The sequence below is a fragment of the Meleagris gallopavo genome, chromosome 19, assembly GCF_905368555.1.
Source record: "Meleagris gallopavo chromosome 19, MGAL_WU_HG_1.1, whole genome shotgun sequence".
Taxonomy (NCBI): domain Eukaryota; kingdom Metazoa; phylum Chordata; class Aves; order Galliformes; family Phasianidae; genus Meleagris; species Meleagris gallopavo.
The window spans coordinates 2,139,586-2,161,013 of NC_139422.1; the positions used below are offsets into that span (position 1 = coordinate 2,139,586).

At 44.5% G+C, this 21,428-nt stretch overlaps 1 protein-coding gene across 1 annotated transcript in view; it reads left to right on the forward strand.

Annotated features, from left to right (window-relative positions):
* The window catches only part of LOC100539318 (voltage-dependent N-type calcium channel subunit alpha-1B), a 95,961-nt gene that overhangs the window by 13,678 nt on the left and 60,855 nt on the right, over positions 1-21,428 (forward strand). The window contains exons 4-9 of the mRNA XM_031556159.2: positions 10,927-11,748; positions 13,032-13,246; positions 14,532-14,652; positions 18,184-18,313; positions 19,307-19,366; positions 20,359-20,465. Of these exons, the coding sequence (XP_031412019.2) occupies positions 10,927-11,748; positions 13,032-13,246; positions 14,532-14,652; positions 18,184-18,313; positions 19,307-19,366; positions 20,359-20,465 (1,455 nt within the window). The remainder of the gene's footprint in view (positions 1-10,926; positions 11,749-13,031; positions 13,247-14,531; positions 14,653-18,183; positions 18,314-19,306; positions 19,367-20,358; positions 20,466-21,428) is intronic.

Here is a 21,428-nt window from a genome sequence, read left to right on the forward strand (position 1 = left end):
GTTATGGCACCAGAGCTGAACACTGTCTGTAGGTTTGACCACTAGAATTTTTCAAAACTTGACAACAACAGCATCAACAGAACCCCAAAGACCTCTCCTGGTCCTGCCTGGTTTCTACTGGTTCCTCACAAGTTTGATCCAAGCAGCTGATGTGTTAATTGCATGCCTACAGGTAAATACTACCTGGTAACACGAGTGAGCTGATTACTCATTAACAAACTGTGAGGGCAAACAGAGGTGGCACTTCACAGTGACTTCTCAGAGGTGTCTGTCCCTTTTGTACAGGTCTGGGGACAAAGGGAGGGGGGAGCTGCTTTATCTCTCTAGGACATTTTTCCATCTCAGAGGCTCCATGTTTTCCTTTTGTCTTGGGAAACACCGTGGTCTGTTTCAAAATCCCTGTTGGGCTGCTGGTACCCAACAGAACCCAGCAAGATGTATGCCTGAACACTCACCACAGTTCCTGTGTTTGACAGTGTGTAGACTAGCAGAGATGTTCTTTCTCTCTTGCTGGCGTGTGACTCCTTCCCTTTCTTTTCTCCTGATGTGTGTGGATGTGTGAGGTACTGTGATTCCTCCCGGTAGCTTTCCTTTTTGCCCTTGCTGTTGATGTAACGATGACCCTAACGGCTACACAGAAAGACACTCTCGTGCTCTGTGTCCCTCTCAATGGTAAGTAAAGCTCAAGTACTTTGTCATTTCGACTTGGAAAAGGAGGCTGTCTTTGTTTTCGCTTTCCACTCTGCAATTCTAGTGGAAATTTAGTCGGTCACGGTTTCAAAAAAAGTCCAGGAGTCAACCTGGAATGCTGCAGGACTTGCATAACGCTGTCTGGCCAGGTTACAAGGATATTTGGCAGGATCACAGCATGGCCTCCACCCTGCACTGCACCAAATGAGGCAGGGATACATGCAAAGATAAAAGCGAGCCTTCTGCTGCGTGGCATTGAGAGCTGCTTTCAGCAATTCAAAGCAACAGTTCTGCAGGTGTTGCACAGCGTCGGTGCTGACTCCCAGGTAAATGAAAGCAACCCAGTATGTTCTCCTCTATCACAGCTTTCCCACCTGTTTTGCTCAGTATTTCCTTTCCTGTGCTTAAGGCGTTTGTGCAGGCAGGGGCTGTGGAAACGTGGAATGTAGAAAACACTGAAGTTTGGGCAGAACACTTTACCAGATTGTTTGCTCCAAGTGAAATGTTCACAAACACCTTTCATAATGCCATTACACTGCAGTTTTCTTGGCCTCTGGGTGGTTGAGTTATACACTCCACCTGGGCCAACGCTTCTGTTCAAGGTATTCTGGTAATTTTAAGGAAATGTGTATTTAAAATTCTACTCCTGTGGTATCCAAAGAACATTAGATTTTTAATTGGACCTTCTGGCTTTGATAACGTTGGTTGTTTGAAGATTGAAGGAAAAAATGCTGCAACTGAAAAGACAAATTCAGGAGGTGAAGGGATTTTATCTGTCCTTCATCTGAGAGAGTTCTTCAGATGATGTGAATTTATAAAAGTTATTGTTTATAACTGTGAATAATTAGCACCTCAAGCCAAGAACTGTCAAGATATTTAGAAACCTGGTTTTGAGTAGGTCTCCTACCAGAGAAAGAATTAACTCAGTGTAATTCAGCTGCGTCTGTATTCAGAAACCCCCCGCACAGAATCATAGAATGGCTCAGGTTGGGAGAGATCTCTAAGATCCTCCCATTCCAACCCCTGCTGTGGGCTGGCTGCCCTCCACCAGGCCAGGCTGCCCAGGGCCCCATCCATAGCCTTGGGTGCCTCCGTGTAATGGCATCTACACACGTACACACTGAATGGAGGAGAACCTACAAAATTAGATGTGAATTGAAACAAAATTTGGATAGCGGTCAGTCCCGTGCCTAAGATGCAGCAGACGTATGGTTTTTAGACATGGCAAGCCATATTCAGATGGCCTGAGCTCAGACACACGCCTGCATCTGGCTGAGGAGAGAGGTAGGTGCCTCTGCAGAGACCATCCTATGCAAGATGGAACTGATGAAGCCTAGCACCAGCTGCTGCAGCTCAGGTGAATTTGGGTTTGGATTTGGGTTCTCCAAGCACAGCCCAGGGTCCTCCCTGTAGCTGGGGCTCCTCTCTGCTCCCAGGCACTTCCTCCTCTCATATCAGGGTGCCAGAGTGGGAACGAGCAGCCTTGCACCCTGCTCCCACTTGAACTAATGATTGCAGCACAGCTGTAACAGCAATCACCACCTGTTTCTACAAAGGCTTCTGCCCTGAGGTCCTAAAGATGACTTCTGCAGAGGACTTTCAGTGTGTGAGTATAACATATGGAGGCATAAATTCCTAATATCATTGTGTGTCTTTTGGTTCACCTTTTAATTTTTGTTTCCCTTTTGGTTCCATTTCGGTTGTTTCCTTGTTAACTAGAAGGTGGTGTGTCTCTGGCTTCCACACTTTCTGAAGCTTGCCTGGTCTCCTACCAAGATGCACGCTGCAGTCTGCATTCAATAGGACACAGCCTGTATGAGTCTTTTCCCGATGTCTCTTATGGTTTCTCTTCTCTTCTTCGTTTTTTTTTTTTTTTTTTCCTTTTTCTTTTTTTTTCTCACTTTTTGTTTTCTTTGTTTGTTTTGTTTTTGCATGTGCAGTTTTGTAAAGCAAACTCGAGGTACTGTATCTCGCAGCTCGTCAGTCTCCAGCGTAAATTCACCGTGAGTTGCTCTCTGTTACAATATTCAGTTAATGGATTTATGATACCTATATTTATAAACCTCCCTCTTCCCCCCCCCCACTCTCCTGATGCCTTCACTCCCCACCTTGTTTTTTCCAAAAATCATTCCCATCATTGTGGAAAGCCTCCAGACCAACATGTGGTGGAAGGACTGGAAAGTGTGCAACATTGCCACATAATGCTTGTGATTTGATCGTGAGCAACTCTGTAGTGTTTTGTATATTGACTGTGAGTTTTCCTCCTCCCTTCCTTTGTCCTCCCATCCCCCTAATTATTTCCCTCTGTTGCTTCCTTAATTATCTTCCCTGTTCTCCCCCCTGCCCTCATTTGATGGTTCATCTTATTCTCACTTGTACTTTGTTCTCTGTTTATTCTGTACTGGGCTGATGGCTTTGATGTTCCACCAGTGTTTGCACTTAGGGTTCAATAGGAGAACAGATGTCCACCATGAGTGCTCTCTTCAAATGAAAGAAAGCTGGAGGAGAACCTGAAAGAAACCTCTGGAATTGGGTCCAAGTGAGACCAAACTCCTTTGGAAATTCATACTCCTGAGAGCACGGTTTCTACCTGTGTTCTCTGACCTTCCTGAGATATTGCAAAAACGAGGCACTCATTGAGCTCCTATGCATCCGTGTCAGAGCAAACACAGTGGTAGACCTTCCATTCACTCCATGCACTTCCTAACAACCAAATCTTGCTGGCTTTGCTGTGAATCACGGGTGTGCTTTGACACCAGTGCAGGTTTGTAGAATATACCATCGTTCCCTGCTGACTAATACGACAAAACTTGTCACCAGCTTGTCACCAACCCATCTTAGCGCCTTTGCTTTGAGTTTTACTGTTACCATTTGACGTTATCTTTCTTCTTTAATGCTTTTGGAGAGACAAGTAAGTGCAATTCACTTGTGGGTTTGTCCTTACGTGCACCATAGCAGGGGTCAGCACGGTGAAGATGGAGTGAAGCAAAGGTTTTCCACCAGCTTCTCAACATCTGATTTGTTCCCAACCTCCTTGGGCTTTCTGGGGGCCCTTGTGCACTGGTGGATCTCAGGCTCATTTCTTGCAATGCAGTGCCTGGCTGCTGGGATTCCAGGCAAACACAGCATTATGGGGGGAAGGTCTGCTGCTTTTTGGGTCTCTCACCCTGCCTTGCACTTGGTAGGAAGGAAGGCAAGAGGTGGAATGGAGAGCTTGGTTCAAGTAGTGATGCAGGAGAGGTGCTGCCCAATTGTCTTCCTTCTCGTTGCTTGGGTGCACTCCAGCTGAAGTTGAACCGAACCAATCCAAGGCCATGGTTGCAAATTAGGAATGAAATCTGAAAGAATGGAATTTTGTTCCTTTTGCAAACTTCCAGAGATGGAGCTGTCACTTAAATTGTTCAAACAAACTGCAGGCACTGGAATCCCCTTGGAAGGAGGATCTGCCCACATTCAGTGGCTATTGAGATCTGTTGCTGTCTGCCCAGTAGCGACAGAGACAGTGCAAATTAGGAGGAGGCATCCTTGGATCTTATGACTTGCATCCATTCTATGAATTTTTACTGCCAAAATGTGTAGGTGGGCCTCTGCTAGGGTGGATTTTCAGTTATATGCTGCCCAAAGACAACTTTCTTTTGCCTGCACTTTTTTGTCTTAGCCAAGCTGGCCAATGACTGCAGCTTAACATCATGTTTCTCTACACATAAAGCCACTTTACCTCTCTTCAGTTACGTGAAGAGAGCCTGATTTGTAGGCAAATACAATTTGTGCTATCTGTAACAACACTGTGTGTTGTTTGGGCAGTAATCTGTAATTTCCTATGCAAAATGGGGCCATTTTGACAGATTAATTGAATGTGCATTTTATTCTCTGTGGGTATCCCCAGCATTTCCCTTGCATTTTTGCTGCAAAAATTCTTATTTCGGCTCAGTATCTGGACTCCATAACTGTGTGTGATGCATAGCAGTACCAACTGCTATTGAGCATCAGTAGAGCCCCTGTAAAGTGTGAAAGCATCCAAAGGTCTCATATATTCAGTATAAATGTCATTGTTAGAAATGTGTGGTTTTTATTTTTATTTTAAATTCAAATAGATAAACTCTTCTCAGGCACCAGCACCCCGTGTCCCTGGGTGAAGGTTAGTATTGGTTCCAGATGCTCTAACGTCAGTCTGTTCTCTTATTGTAACCATAATGATTGGAGAAGTGGTTGAAACTCTGTGCAAGATGAAAGTTGAGCGGTGGTCTCATCATTTAAAAAAGCTGTTAAAGGGTACAAAAAAACCCATTTCTGTTTGTCTTGGTTGCTAAAGAGGCAGAAAATTCCTTCTGCCTTCAACATCGGTAAGAACCAAGATCTGGAAATCCGTTCTTCCAAAAGAACAGAACTTATTCAAAATTCTTTAGAAAAAAATACCCTCCTGTATTTCAATATTCTTTCTTTAACTGTTCTTTGAAGGAAAATTGTAAAAGGGTAGAAAGTGAAAGATAAGCTACACGAGCTAGTTCCTTAACAAACAAACAAAAAAACCCAAACAACCAAGAAAACCCAAAGTGAGCCTTTTTCTGATCCTGATTCCAAGATTTTATGCTGTAACATTCACAATTTAAGCACTGCAAGTGGTATGAAGACCATTTTTTACTCACTGAAGAGAATTTTGCACAGACATGCTCTATTTCTTTAACTAAATCAACACATATATAAAATCCATACTGAAGTTAGCAATTAATTCCTATCTACATAGGTGATAATGCACAGCTAAGTGAGTGATTATGTTATGCTTTTCCAACTGAACGTATTTAAGAGTTATGGGACAGTGGGTTTTCATATGAATCATCATTATATAACAGTGGGTGATGAAATCCCAAATGGTGAATTTGAGGTTTTCTCTGTATTGCTATTGTTTATTATTTGTTTCTAATAGGATTCGGAGATGTTAGTCATTGCTTGGTCATGAGAAATGGTATGTTTTTCAGGCATTTTCTGGAATGTTAAATAGAATGAGAGCTGGGGATTTTACTTCTTTCCAGAAGTGCTGAGTGTCTGCACCTGCCAATGATTTAGTTTTTTTTTAAAGACCGTAATTTGATTTTCTTGGAGTAGCTCCTTCCCACACCAACCATAACAGCTTCCAGCAGGACAGCAGCTCTCTCAGGGGAGGTTCAGGTTGGATCCTACGTAAATTTTCTTCTCAGGAAGACTGGTGATGGATCAGAACAGGCTGCCAGGGGAGGAGGGGAATCACCATCCCTGGAGGTGTTGAAGAAAAGGGGAGATGCCACATTGGGTGACATGGTCAGAGCAGTCACAGGCATGGGGCAGTGGCTGGACTATGTGATCTTAGTGATCTTTCCAACTGTAACGATTCCATGGTTCTGTGATTATGGTACAGCTGTCAGAATGTCCTCTAGAGAAGGAAATGTGCACATGTCAGAGGCCAAGGAGAAATAAAAGTAATAATCATAATTAAAAATTAAACGTCCCCAAGACTGAATTTCGGAGAACTTAATGCCTGTCTATAGATTTAACCTAGGAGTGCTTGTAGTAAAATCACCTCACAGTGGGTTAGCTTGTCATAAAATCAGGGTTTGTAGAAAGCTAAGTCTTGTTTTTATACTACTGGAATTATTATGTGATGTACTTAAATACATATACACATATTTAAAAACTTTTCCTATTGGAGAGATAGGAAGCAGCGTGCAGGTTGGTGAGCTATGGTGGAGTGAAATCATTCTGTCCTCCTTAGTGAAAGCATCTGATGGACCTTGCATCCCTGCAGAGCTGTATGAAAACTGGTGATGATGGCAGGCTTTGTATACTGAGCAGCAGCATATAATGGCTTCTGCTTCTCATAGGAAATCATGCCCATGGACACCTCCTGGGAGCAGCAACGAAGCATGAGAGCTTTCCAAATTTTTGCTCAGGCCACATGCAAAATGTAGCGTTTCAGGCCAAAGGACATTAGGAGGAAAATTGTGAAAAAAGCATATTTTTCTTCTGAGAAAATTATATATATATGTATACGTGTATGAATTTAATATATAAAACCAAAATCAAATTCAAGAGGAATATTGGAAGGGAGTGGGCAGCATTTCCCATTGCTGTCCTTGATAATGGTGTTTCTGTGATGTGCACCATCACACCCGCTCAGTGGGAGAGCACAGAGCATTTCCCAGGAGAGCCCAGGCAGGGAATGTGGCTCACAAAGAAGAAAAAGTGCTAAAGCATCCAGGCTCCAGCTCCCGGGTCATGGGCAAAGCAGAGTGAAGAGCCAGCAGTGAGCTCATCTGGAAGAAAATTGTTTTATCAAAGCAGAGATAAAGCTTTGTGTGTGTCCACCATGGACTGATGTGCTGCCTTTGTATTTTCTAAGTGGAAAATTCAAACATGGAGAATGCTGCTCCAAATGGATGCACAGAAAATCAGATTTATTTTTTTTGTTGCTGTTCTTGAAAGGTTTTTTATATCCCATTTTCTGATACTCTATTTTAACAAGAAATTCCCTTCCACTTGTAATCAGAACATACTCTTTCATACCCACAATCTAATACCTAGGTATTTTTAACATCAAATTATTATGTTTGCAGTCAGATTTCATTCATTATTTACTACAGCAAAATTGTGAGGATTGCGTTTAGATGGCTGATTAAACCAGCAGTGCTGGGATGCAAAGTGCCATTAACTACGGCGCTGTTTTAAAAGCTTACAACAACAAAATCTTTGGTCATTATGGAACGGCTAAGATTGGAAGATGGCTAAAAGTATGCTTTCCTTTCCTGAGTGGTCTATACAGTGGCTGGCAGCATTTTTTATTTGAACCAATATTAGTCAACAGTTCATTAATATCAATTATAGAAAGATTTTATGGTTTTCTTTCTAGCTCTAGGATTTGCTTGACTGCTGGCTGCTTAATCCAAGGGATACTGATGGGACTTTCCCAGAGAAGCGTGTCAGCAGCAATAATAACCTACAGTGTTTTGACCCCGGAGGACAATGCTGGTCCCCCATTAAGGAGCACAGCACGTTCTGTAGACAGAAAATAAGAATGAGGAGTAATTGTAGAGAAAGTGCATTAGCACTGACCTTCGTATCGTGTCAGTACATCGGAGGTGATCAATGCAATCTTCTTTTTGCCCCCGCTTGGTTTTTCCATCTCGTCTGCAGATGTGGGTGCACAGGCGGCTGTAGGGGGACAGCTGTGCTGTAAGGTGACATTCCTGCTGTGCCACAGAAAGTTCAAAAGCTCTCCTTGGAGAGGAAGTGCAGCAGAGCAACAGGAGAGGAGAAGCGGTCGCACATGGCCGTGCTCAGTTGCTGTGGGAACATATAGGAAGCAAAAGCCCGATAAATGGAATTGGACAAGCAGGCAGCACGTTCCCTCCAGTTGCTGCTGCTTTCGCTCTGAAAAACCCTAAATGCTGTCCCCAGAGGGACCGACCTGCTCGGTTCCTTCGCTCCCATTTCCTGCAGCAGCTTTATGCGTGCTGTCACTTGCTCCAGATGTTCTCGACTGGGTTGAATGCAGTAATGAGCTTGCAGGCAGGCTGCGCGTTTTCCTGATTTCTGTTTTACTGCACTTTATAAATTTTCTGTGGGTTTTTTTTTTTTCTTTTTTTTTTTTTTCTGGTGAGTTTTCATGTGGAAAAGAGAAAGGATGCAGCCATTCTGAGCTTCCCGGTCTGGGACTTAGCGACCAACACCAGCATGTGGCTGCGTGGTGCTGTCAGTTGGCAATTACTTCCACTATTGGGTCAGTGCTAAGGGTGTATCTCACTTCTAGATGCTGTGAAATTTGAGCCTGTAATGCTGGTGTCCGTTGTAAAGAAGAGATTTTAGCAAAATAGGCTTAGTTAATGTGTGCCTTGCTGGGATTCTCCAGGTTCTTATTGGTGTGTGCACCCAGCTCACCAAGTCAAGCACAACTGGACCCCTGGTACCACAGAGGTATTTGTGAGGCTGATTTGTGTTCTTGGAGTAAGTGAAACCATGAAAAGGCCCCTCCTGAAGCGAGACTCTTTGTCACAGCAGCCCATTCCTTCACTCGGAGGTAAATGACCCTAACCTTCATAGGAGGGTTCTGAAATCCTCTGTGAATATGTTATTCTGCATCCCACCCCAGCATGGTGCTCACCTGTGGAGCAGGAGGTTGTGCCGTGCTCCGTTTAGAGAGAGATGGAAGACCTCAGTCAGCATAAAGGCACTTTACCAACTCTAATTTAATGTTTTTTTTTTCCTATTTATCCCTTTGGTGTAGGCAGCTTTCTCTGGATGTTCAAAACACTAAGCAGAAGCTGGTCCTCACCCTGAGGACTTTCATTATGAAGTGAGAAATGTCCCCTCAGAACAGTGCTGCGGAGCTCAGACATGCATGTGCGTAGATCCAAGCTGCCTTGTTTCCCTGAGTGCTACAGAGGAGGTTTGCTTTCATTGCTCATAGTTTGGCAGTGCTAGATCTGCAGCACTGCAGAGCAAGGCATCCCTCCATCCATTCACCCATCCATCCCAGAAGATGTGCAGGGACAACTGTGCCAAGCAGCTCCATCTCTGATGGTGCAAGGCTGTAAATGTGGAGCATATGTCTTCACATAGGAAATACTCTATGGAGCAGCAGGGAAGGGGTCAGAGGTGGCTTTCCTGTTGCCCACTAATTCCCTCTGAAAACAAGTAAATGGCTGATAGTAGCTGAACCTTTCCCAGCACTGAACCCTAACGAATTACTGGGTTACTGACAGCTGTCCACCTCCTGAACCAGGGGTCAGTGGGGCAGCCTGGGGTGCTGTGCCCCATGAGCCCTCTGAGTGATACGTGGGACTCAGGTGGGATCTGAGCTATGTGCCCTGCATTGACACTTAGAGCCGAGGTTTTTGCCACTCATTCTTCTGCTGTGGTGTCAATCGGGCACTCAGCTGGTGGGAAGTTTGCCCTGGATGTGCCCCCTGGGAACAGCGAGGCTTAGATTTGTAGTTTCGGTGATAAGCTGTGCTCACCCTGATTTCTGGATTAAGATTGCTTCGCCTGCGTGCCCTCCTCCCATCTGCAGCGAACATTTAAGTCGGTTTTTTTGCCTCTTTTAGCAGAGCCAGGCAGCAGCACCCTCAGTGAAGAACCAAACCCCAAACCCAGCGGAGCATTTGAGACGCAAAGCCGTTCTGACAGCTCCCGCTGTGCTCTGTGAGCCCATCTGAATGCTGCCTCCCCGGGGGCTGAGCGTGGCGACAGATCCTGACACTCTGAATCAGCACAGACACACGCAAAAGCTGCTTTCTGCTATTGTCAGGGGAGCCCGGAGTGTATGTAAGGATGTCTGCTGCCCTATTCCTGCAGCCTTGTGTGGGGTGTGTGTTAAGTGGTTGGGGTTCGTGAGCACTGTGCAGCCCCTCCGGCCACTGAACCCAGGCTGATGTGTAGCAAATGGAGACATCAGCATGGTGGAGAGCAGCGTGGTGGAAGGGAAATGTTTTTTCCTCTCTGTGTTAAAAGTTGTTTTGTTTAGGAAGAAAAAAGGTGCCAACTTCAAGCTAGATCTGGAATTCCTCCATGGAAGCCAGTGGATTTACTTTGATTTTATGGGAAAGCAGAATGTGATTTGCAGTGTTTAGGATGAAAGGCAAATCTTCTCTTCCTGCATTGGCTGAGAATGTGACATTCACATGGAGTGGACAGAAACCAGGTGCTGTGCTGGAAAATCAAAGAAGTAAGGCAATGTCAACGGCGGTATTCCGGTTGTAGCAGAGAACAGGACAGAAAAGAGCAAGTGCTCCAGGGAATAGAAGTGTTCTCATCGCGTCTGCATCTGCATGTGGCTCTCCCAGTCCCTGGGTTCAGAAAAGTGCAGGGATTTTGGGAGAAGCCCCATGGGTTGCTTCACAGCTGCAGTTGTGCTGTACAATTTTGGTGGGCAGTGATTTATAATCCTTCAGATTACGCCTGAGGCTTTCAAGGGGGATCACCACCTTTTAGAAACCAAGAGAACTCCTTTCCTGAGGGCCTGTTTCAAAGTGCCTGAAGCGTGTGGGGACAAACTAACACTGATGATCCCGCTGGCTTTCCCTGCTCATGTTCTCTCTCCATTCCTATAATTTCTTTGGCTTAACCGTCTGATCCCCCATCTCAGCTGAAATTTCTTTTTTCTTTCTTTCTTTCTTTCTTTTTTTTTTTTTTTTTTTTGGTGCTTGCTTTGTAGGGAACTAATGCAAGAAACTGAGTGCTAACTTATCTCCTTCCTCCTCTTGTTAGCAAGCAGCAGAACTCCTCCAAATCGAAGTCGGTTTGGGAGCAGCGAACCAGCCAGATCCGGATGCACAATTTCCGAGCCAGCTGTGAGGCTCTGTACAATGAACTGGACCCTGAGGAGCGGGTGCGCTACGCCACGACCCTACACATCCGTCCAGACATGAAGACCCACTTGGATCGGCCACTGGTGGTGGAGCCAAGGGGTGAAGGGAGGAACAACATCAGCAAGCTGAGCCCTGTGGATGTGCAGGAGGTGGAGCAGACCAAGATCAGCTCTAGCGATGGAGCAGAAGCTCCTCGGAAGCATCACCGGCATCGGGATAAGGAGAAATTGGGAGAGCAAGAGAAAGGTGATATGACCAAAGATGAGAATGGGGAATCTGGCATCAACAATAAGGAGGAGAGGCACAGGCAGCACAGAAGCCGCAGCAAGGAAGTGGAAGGGGGCAGCAAGGAAGGGAAAAGTGAGCGTATCAGGGGTCAGGAAGGAGGGAAGAGGCACCATCGCCGGGGGTCGGTGGAAGAAGGCGCTGAAAAGGAGCACCGGAGGCACCGCACGCACCGGCACTCTGCAGAACGGCAAGGCAAGGAGGGCAATGGGACCATCAACGGGGCCAGGAGCGAGCGGCGGACCCGGCACCGTGGAGGCTCGAGGTCTGGGAACCGGGAAGGAGAGCCTGGCTCCAAGGGTGAGAATGGAGAGGAGCCTCACAGACGGCACCGGTTCAGGAGCAGGGCGTTGTCGACGTACGATTCGGTGGAGAAGGAGAACAGGGAGAAGGAAGGGGAGACTGCTGAGAAGGAGCACCAGAATCATCAGCCCAAGTAAGTGAGCGACTGCAGGTGCTCCTGTGCCAGCTCAGGGCCATGAGACCCCAAATGCCTTCCACAAATCAGCTTATTTCCCCTCTATGTGGCACTCCTGCCGTTCCTGCTGTACTCGCACCAGTTACCACTATAATCTGCAGTTCCATTTTCCATAAATCAATAGTAATCACGTAGATTGTCATTAAGGTTGGAAAAGATCAATAAGATCATCAAGTCCAACCATCAGTCCGTCATAGACAGAGGCTCACAAAGATGATTTTCATCCATGCTTGCCCATAGAGTGCTTCAGGTTTCAGAAATGAATTATCCTTGGTGTCAGTGCCAACAGATATACCAGGACATGACACAGAGCAGAGAATTTCACAGCCTTTGAAGGAAGCTGATGTTTGAGTGACACACCTTTATGGGACATTCAGTCCGGCTTATGGTCCTCTAGGTTTTCTCTTTGTCATTGTTGAACCTATGGGTTGCGTCACCAGCTGCTACAGCACTTGGCTACTAGCGAAATGGGTTCTTCCATTAAGAACAATGATGTATCCCATGCTGTTTAATTTTTATGTAAGTCACGTGAGAAAAATAGTATTGGTGAGGCATTTAGAGTAGTTAATAAAGAAGGACAGATTGCCTTTTCAGCTTTATTAATTTGATGGAAAAGAAATTGCACTGGGATTCCTTAGAATAGAGTTCATGTCACCATGGAGAGCTGTGAGTGGCACTGAGATAATCATTTTCCTGTCTATATTATCTTCTTTTCAGATGGGTTTCAAAACACTTTGCATAGTGTTTCATTTGATCATGTGCTCACTGAAATATAGTCACTGCTGCGGAGGAAAAGCTGCAGAAGCCATTTATGACAACGTTACAGAGTGGTTTAGGACTGGAAAAGAGAATCACCACATTTAAATAGGGCCTCGGGAGAACATTAAGCAGCAGAATGTCAGACTTGATTCAGAAAGCAGCTGATGCTGGAGAGCTAATGTCACTGCTGCATGCAAGTGCCATGTGTCCTTACTCAGGGAACACAGTTGTGAATCTCGTTAATTAGAATAAAGTTGCTTTCAGTGGCACAGTTTCTCTTAATGCTGTATTTGGATGTTGCTTCAGGTCTCAGAGGAAAAGGTCACACCTTGTGCTTCCAGGAGGTTTTCCCGCAGCCTGTGAATTTTCTGCAAAGGACTTCTATGTAGAGAACAGTCTAGGAAAATCTAGCAGGAGCTGCAGCATATGTTCTATGAATCTTTGTCAGAGCGTATTTAATAACATCCGCTCTTCTGCCTTAGGGAGAATCAGTGTGAGATTGAGGCCAGTGGGAGTGTGAGCATCCCGGTGCACACCCTTCCCAGCACCTATCTGCAGAAAGTGCCGGAGCAGCCAGAAGATGCTGACAACCAGAAGAACGTGACACGCATGATTCAGCCGCCTCTGGACAAAACCACCACTGTGAACATCCCTGTCACCATCACTGCCCCGCCAGGAGAAACCACCGTCATACCCAGTGAGTGCTTTGTCCCCCTGCCATTTGTTATTATTGTCCTTTCCCAGAGCCATAGTTCTATCGGGGCAGCTTCACGCTGTTTTGCAGACAGACCCCATATCCAGACACATGCTGACCAGCCTGTGGCTCATCCCAAGCTGTGCAGGCATGGCATGAAGTCCCAAGAGCTGAGGCTCTACGTGCTTTTTCATTGTCAGCCACACAAGATTTAACCTGTTGTCTCTTCTTTTTTTTTCTCAACTGGTGGTTTTACTCTATTGCAATACTGAGTTCCCATCAATCAAAGTTTATCAGAGTCTTTCCACCCTGGCCATTTCCTGTGTATCTAGCTTGAGATACAGCAAGGGATTGATTGAACGTGTCACTCACACACAGTGAAATGTCATTTTGTTGCAAAATAAAAGGTAATAAAAAAACCCTCCTTCTAAGGCATTATAAGTGGGTGAGGGTTTTGGATACCAGCTCCTGTGAATTAAGAGAAGTGAATCAGTCTGTCTGAGAAAAGCATTCGCGTTTTGAAATGTCTTCCAGTTCATATATTGAACATTATTTTAAGTAAATAATCTTATAAACCCACTGCAAGTAAACTTATAATGGAAATTATAGAATGTATTTCCAACCTTTTGGGACTGAGATTCAGAGTGATCTTCTAAAATGGAGTTGTGTAAGTTAAAAGCCTGATGTGAGGTGGAATATGACACTTTTGTACACGGGGAGCGATGCCAAAACTGAGGTGCACAATGCAGACATGGAACCTGCTGATCCAAGAAGTACTTTCCAACTCTTAGCCCAAATATTACCAAAGCTCATCTATGAGTTTGTTCTTTTACATTCTGCAAAGCCAATCCTGCTACTCATCTTTGGGAAAAGGTTCAGAATCATGAGGTTGGTCAGACTCGTTGCCTTTTTTTCTTTCCAAAGATACCCAGCTGATCTCTCCATAGTGGCTTATGATACTTGGGATGGGCTCTCCATCCCCAGTTTGGCAGCTCTTGTACAAATAAATGCAAGGTTTCTTTGTCTGCTCTGGGCATCTTCATTTCCTGCCCATTTCTGCTATATTGCTCACCAGTACAGCGGTTAAGAAATATAATTGCAGTACTGTAGTAAATAGCAGAGATAATAATCAAATGATTGTTCATCACATTTAATCAACATATTCAAAGCTGTTTTCTATCCCAGCTGCATTGTTTGCATATCCAGCTGTTGCCGGCAGCCTGCTCTGTGCAGAGAGGAGATACATTTTTAACTCTTTCATTTCTGTTTCCTTTAATTCATGTTTCAGTGAACAACGTTGAGTTTGAAAGTAAAGCAGAAGAGAAGAAGGACGTTGATGACTTGACAAAAAATGGGCCTAAACCAATCTTGCCTTACAGTTCCATGTTCATCCTAAGTCCTACGAACCCGTAAGTCCTTTGGCTCTTAAATGGTGCTCGTGGGTTACGTGTACTTCAAGCATGGGTATTCAGACAAACATCATTAGCTCAATCTTCATCTCTGCCTATCAAAAGCACTGGAAAATCAAATAAAAGCTCGTGGAGGCTGCAAACCAGATACTTCTGTTCAGCTCAGCTTTATTAGGAGAATCAATTGCCAGTAAAGGGAAACGATGACGGTTTAGGCAGACCCTTCCTAACTATGGGCAGTTATTTTTTCAGCTGTAGATCACTGCAGGAAATGTGGCTGCCAATGATGAGAGCGATGGGCAGCACTGGGGAAGACGTTTCCAGGAGATACAGGGGGTGGTTCTGATGGCAGTTGATCCTTGTAGGATCGTCTGCTGGAATTCCTATTTTTTTCATTCTATTACTCCCACATCACCAAAAACTTTGAACTGGAAATACATGAATATTTTTTTTTTTTCTTCATTTTCTAAGGCTGAGAGTACAGCTTGTGGGATCTGCTGGGATTACAGCATTTCTTCTGCTTCAGGCATCTCTGCCTCACGGGGAGCTTTGTACGCAAAGGCTGTAAATAGAGAATGTGTCGCTTTGAAGGGCTGCAGGACTAGACAAGTGCAGCGGGGGTTGTGATAATTGTAGCATAAAGGCCTATGAGTCACTTAAAGCAGTAACTTAGGGCAACAGAGGCTGTTTGAAACTTCTGCCAACCCAGATATCTGCCGGGAGCAGATGTGACTGTTTCTCTCTGGTCTGGGTAGACGTGTTGCATATCTTAGTTGCTGTTCTCTGAGGTTGTCCTCTGCATGCTCAGGTTCTAGAAGTAGGCTCAGACCCTTCCTGTGGCAAACTGATTAAAGAGAACAGTGGTTGACTCTCTGCTCTCCCAATGAGACATCCTGGATGCCTGTGTAGTCAGTGGAACAAAGAGGGGCTGCTCCATGTGCTCATCTTTGACATCAGAAATGCTTCTGTGGTGGCAGCTGTGGTCTGGCAGGCTGAATCTCTCCTTTAAATGCAAGTACCCACAAAGTAATTCAGCCTACGCCACTGCCCAGGGAGGTTGTGGATGCCCCATCCCTGGAGGCATTCAAGGCCAGGCTGGATGTGGCTCTGGGCAGCCTGGTCTGCTGGTTGGTGACCCTGCACATAGCAGGGGGGTCGAATCTACATGATCTTTGAGGTCCTTTTCAACCCAGGCCATTCTATGATTCTGTGATTCACTGCCTGCTCCAGGGTCATACATTCTGCTTGTGCAGCTGTATCAGTGGGGAAGTCTGGAGACTCTCAATGCCAGGTGGAAGAGAGGGAGAATGACCCAAACTGCTGCTAATCAAATCTCCGAAGGAAATGAACTGAAGACAAGAGCCCCTTTTGTGTGAGATCCGTGAAAGAGATGGTTGTTCTTTTTGGTTTTCTCCAGCCACCTGCCAGTGAACCCTCAGTTATCTTCTGGATAACTGAGCTGAAAGTGCAGAAGGCTTTCCCTTATCAGAATGCTGCGATCATGCTGTACTATTTCAAATAATTTCCTTTGAATTTGTCTAAAATGCTGCTAATAGGAGGGAGAGCATTAGCTGGGGTGCACTCATAGTGCAGCAGAAAATTAAGATGTCTGAGATAGACTTGAATTATGGAGATTGGACCCTGTCTGGTTGGGTAAGGAAGCAGTATTTCCCTGTTATTTAGGAACTCAGGTCTTTTTTGTTGTGACATGACCACCAAAAACGAGTGTTAGCTACAAAGGTGTTGCTAAAGGTAGCAATCTCTACCTCCTGAGAGCAGAAGGTGGGCATCCCCAGGTCAAGAAGGGTCTGAGTTGAGCAGCAGACAGCGCTGACAAAAAAACAGAAAAACTTTGTCATCTGCTTCATGTGATTGCCTTTTCTCACCTCGTCCTGCGCCTCGTGTTCCAGGGTTTGGCAGCAGTTGAGTTTTCTTGTTTATATCTCTTGTTCTCCACACCAGAAATTCTACAAAAAGACTATTTAAAAAAAAAAAAGTTGCCTGGAAGAGAGGTATTATAACACAGGACCCAAAATAAATAGCAAGACGAAGTCCCAGCTCTAGGAATGCCAGCAATTTGCTTCTCTTTCTCTGGGCAAGACACAAACCCAACTGGATGCCCCTAGATGTGGTGGCTGCTGATTAGTTCTCTAGAGAGGTCTCTCTGCTTTCTGGCTTGGGAAGATTTTCACCCCATCTATTTCTAACTAGCTCCCTTCCAAACCCCATGGGGGATACATGACCCAGGTCCTGGCAGAAGGTGAAAGACGTTTGGGAAACATTAATGAGATGTACCACTTTCCAAGTGCCACCCACCCTTTTAAAACACACGTGCATTATGGTGGTTTCTCCAGCACCACTGGAGGTTTACTCATACTTCTGCTTTCTCATCACTTGTTGTGAATGATGAAGATCTAAAAATAAAGATGTTATTTCTGTGATGAATTGAGTTTGATACGTGAATTACAATTACAAACGTTGTTGAAAATGTTTTCATTTGTAGGATTCATAGAGAACATAGATGATAACCCTCTACTGTCAAGGAATAGAGTAAGGAGTCGAGGAAACCACAGCATTTTCCTTCGTGTTGCTTCATATCAAATCTGTACCCTTGATATTTGTAATTCTTTTTCATTCTGCATCCATTACTAATCTAGAGAAAAGGAAGATGTAAGTCGGTGTGAAAAGTAAAATCTGACTCTTCAGACATTTGGTTAGAGAAAATGCAATACAGTAACTGAATTACATCTTCCATAACAAGGCTGTTGGTTAGTTGCATGCGTAATTTGATTTTTGACAGAACTGAAGACCTGTGTTCAATGGACATATGTAGAGTTCTCTGCATTTGCTGTAAAGTGTTTGTAAATTAGCTGAAATATGTGAATAGTTTTGCTTTGCTTAGAAAATGAAGCATTTGTTACTTTTCTCGGACACCATTTATGAACCAGAAGATTAAACTCATCAAATATATTATGTTAAAGCATTTGTCCAGCGTATGAGGAATGGCTTAGAATAAAGTGCAGGCAGAGGTGCTGTGCAGAAGAGAGCTTATGAGAACTAACAGTCACAGTTACAGTGCCAGATTCAGCTGAGGGTCTCAAAGTATATAAAACACCAATTTCAAAGGGATTATTTGATATTAGAAGGATTTCGAAACGGGTTTTGAACTCACAGGACTTCCTTCTGTGAGTTCAAAGTGAGTAGGTTTGAAGGGCGTATAATTTCTCTTTCAGGCATCCAGACTTGATTTCTTTCTTCTGATAGCGCTCTTGTGATAGGTGCACATCATTGCTTTGCAGAAGGAGCAGTACAGAGATGTTAAATGCTTTACCATAAATCTCACCGCAGAACTGTTGCAAACTTGAGATTAAAGCTGTTATTCCTGCTTTATATTCTCTTATCGTTGTTGTGATAAGAATCCTAAAGATGTTCTTGTTGAACACTGTCCTTCTGCCACCGTGCTGTACTTACTGCCGCGGGGCACTGCTTCCAGCACCTGCAGCATTCCTCCACGTGCTTCTGTCGTTCCAGGATCCGCCGTCTGTTCCACTACATCGTCAACCTGCGCTACTTCGAGATGGTCATCCTCATCGTCATTGCTCTCAGCAGCATTGCCCTGGCAGCAGAAGACCCCGTCCAAGCAGAATCACCGAGGAACGATGTGAGTACTGGCCACTGTGGCCAGAATAAAGCTGTGCTTCTTCTCCCAGCAGTTATGCGTGTGCAGCTTGCGTTCCCATCTCCAAAGGAGCAGAATCTGAGGAGGCAAAAAAGTGGTATGAAAGCGGCTTGTTGCCTTGGCACAATGAGTAGAAACAGTAGAAAATCTATTTATGCGTGGGTATGAAGCCAAACTCAGAATGTTCATGTTCTGAGAAGTGGGAGTGTGGCCCCAACCAGTGCAGCATTGTTCACTGCAGCAGGGAGCGGGGCGTACCCAAGCACACCCACAGCAGAACAGGGGCACAGAGGTGGTCACAGCCTGCTATGTGGGCACCAGTGAGCATGCAGAGCTGGGGGTTAAGTTCACAAATTGCAAGATGCAGTTGCCTGATTTTTAGAATCTTCGACGTAGTTATCTGTGGTATGCAGCTGGCCTCCTGCCTTTGAGTCTTGTCAGTATCATCTTTTTCCGACGGGGATCAAGGAATCCCTATAGAGGTAATGAGCTGAAGTATCTACAAGCGATCTTTCTTCCACATCCTTAATAACTGTGCAATGAGCTCTAACAAAAGGGTTTTATCACTCTCTTATGCTCCCGATGTCTTTAATAATGTTATCATCAGTTACAGCAGAAAAACCCAGACCGCTACACAGATGCTGGCAAACAAGGTTTTTAGGAAAGGATGTTCAAATATTTGGATTTGTAATATCCATTTTGCCTTATTAAACGTGCTGTGTGTGCAGGTGCACTGAAGCAACCCATGGGCACGCACTCTGTGGTCTGGCAAGGACTGGGAAAAAATACTAAGGGTTGAAAGGGGATGATTTAAGTTTATGTTCAAAGTGTCCGACAGCCTCCATGAAGAGGGTTTTTATCCATCAGCACTGTGTCTAGTAGACCATGGCTAAAAGAGACCTTTTACACTTTGCTCACACGCAGATCATTTCAGTGTGCAGGCTCCCCTAACACTTATTTCTTTTTCCAATTTAGGCTCTGAAGTACTTGGATTATATATTTACGGGTGTCTTTACCTTCGAGATGGTGATCAAGGTAAGAGTCTTTCCACACAAATGTTCACCTCGCCTATCGGATTCACACTCATCTATTTCTGGGAACCTGCAGAAAGAGGGTGGAGTGCAGCAGAGCTTGGTGGGGGTGTTGGTGATGAAAAGCTTTAAATCAGGAGCAGCATTCTGAAGTAGCCAATACGTAACAGATGCTTCTCTGTAGCCGCCTTCCTAATTCTTTCAGTCTCACATTTCACAGAGGAAAAGAAAGATATCTTTAGCAGCTATGGTTGTGTAAGAGGCTGAGAAAGGTGGGTGCACGATGCAGAAATGTCTGTGCGTGGCTCAGGACTCAGCAGCTGATGAACCTCACTGAGACACGTCTGCTTCTTCCATTTTCTTTTGATGCTGATCAGGAATATCTGCAGCAGCTGATGCTTGGCTTATTGAATTTCACATTGAACATTTAAATTAGAAGATCCTTAGCAGCATTTAAGGAAGAATCAGGCTCATGCAGAAGCAAGTAAGGCTGCACAGTGAGCAGCATCCTTTAGCAAGTGATCCAGAGTGGGAGTTTGCTTTGCTGCATTTGGCTGTGGGTCTTCTCATCCCCTCCTTGTGTTTCATTATAGCATCCTATTCCCAGCATTAATTCCTACTAAGCTGGTAGAACTGAGGTAGTATAAAATTAAACTATTAGCACACACACGTCTGTTCGTATAAATTAATGTGTGTCTATGAAAAGAATTTATACAACAGTTAGTGTGGTTTTCTGGCATGCATTTGGTTATAGTTTAGGTAATTTGGTTATAGTTTAGGTAAATAAATTGGCTTCAGATTTGGCTGTGACAGGGCTCTTTGTGTCCTTATGGAGATACACAGCTTGACTCAGGATCTCAAACATTGCCCTGCTGGTGTCAAACCTAGAAGGGTTTGTGAAGGGTTGTTGCTCGAGGATGTTCCTCTGTGCCTCATTAACTTTAATTTGATACTTGTTTTGCTGAAACTCGTTCTTTGGATGTGTTTTCTCCTAAGATGATTGACCTGGGGCTGTTACTCCACCCTGGCTCCTATTTCCGTGACCTGTGGAACATCTTGGACTTCATTGTGGTCAGTGGGGCCTTGGTGGCATTTGCGTTCTCGTAAGTACATTTTTCTTATCATCCAGGTTTCTTAGGGAATAAACTGAAGAGGAGGCAGGAGCTTGGAGCAGGGCTAGCTCAGGTGCAGTATTTGTGGATCAGTTCCTCAGAAAAATGTCCGGTTTTTGCTCTTTATCATCTTACAGCTGGTTGGAAAAAGATCTAAATTTGATCTCTTGAAAATTTTCCCAGCTTTGGAGTGAGTTTATTCACTATTCATTCAGAGGTTGAGCCAAGATGTTGGGGACCTTCTGGCCACCTTCTTTTCGAGGAAGCATCACAACGCTTTGTGGCAGTCATCTCTCTTCAGGCAATCGTTTTAAAAATTGTCATTGCAATGGAAAAATAGTTGATAAATGGAGCTGAGAGTTCAGTGGACTTCTTACAGAACATTATTCCTAGAGTTATGGATACTTATGATTCACATTTATGATTCATATACCTTGGTATTTCCGCCCTCCTCTCTCGTTCAGCGTATTTGTATTTCCAGAGAGTTTCCCTTTAATGCTAATTGCTCCCTCTATTTATGACATTAAATAAGGTTCCACGTGCTTCTTTAGTGTCATAAAGGGTTTTATGCAGCAAACACAGATAATTTGTTTTTATAAAATGAAGATTAGTTCTTAGTTGGAACTTTTTTTCTCAGAACAAACCATAGGAAGAGCCGTGCAGGTTCCTCAGAATTTGGGGAGCTCAGAGTTGGATGGCAGAAAGAAATTTACCCCCCTGCATTTCTGGGACACAGAGTCACTGTGGTGCAAAAATTTTTCCGAGAAGTTCTGTGCTTGACCAAGAACTAGGCTTTGAGAATCGGCCAGTATAATTTTCTACTAAATTAGACTTGAATAATTACAGTGAACGATTAGCAGCCCATGTCCAAAATCCACTCACCTGTTTGTTGACACGATGATTAGTGAAGATGAAGAAATTAGCAGTGTTTTACTTGCTAATGAGAAAACCCAT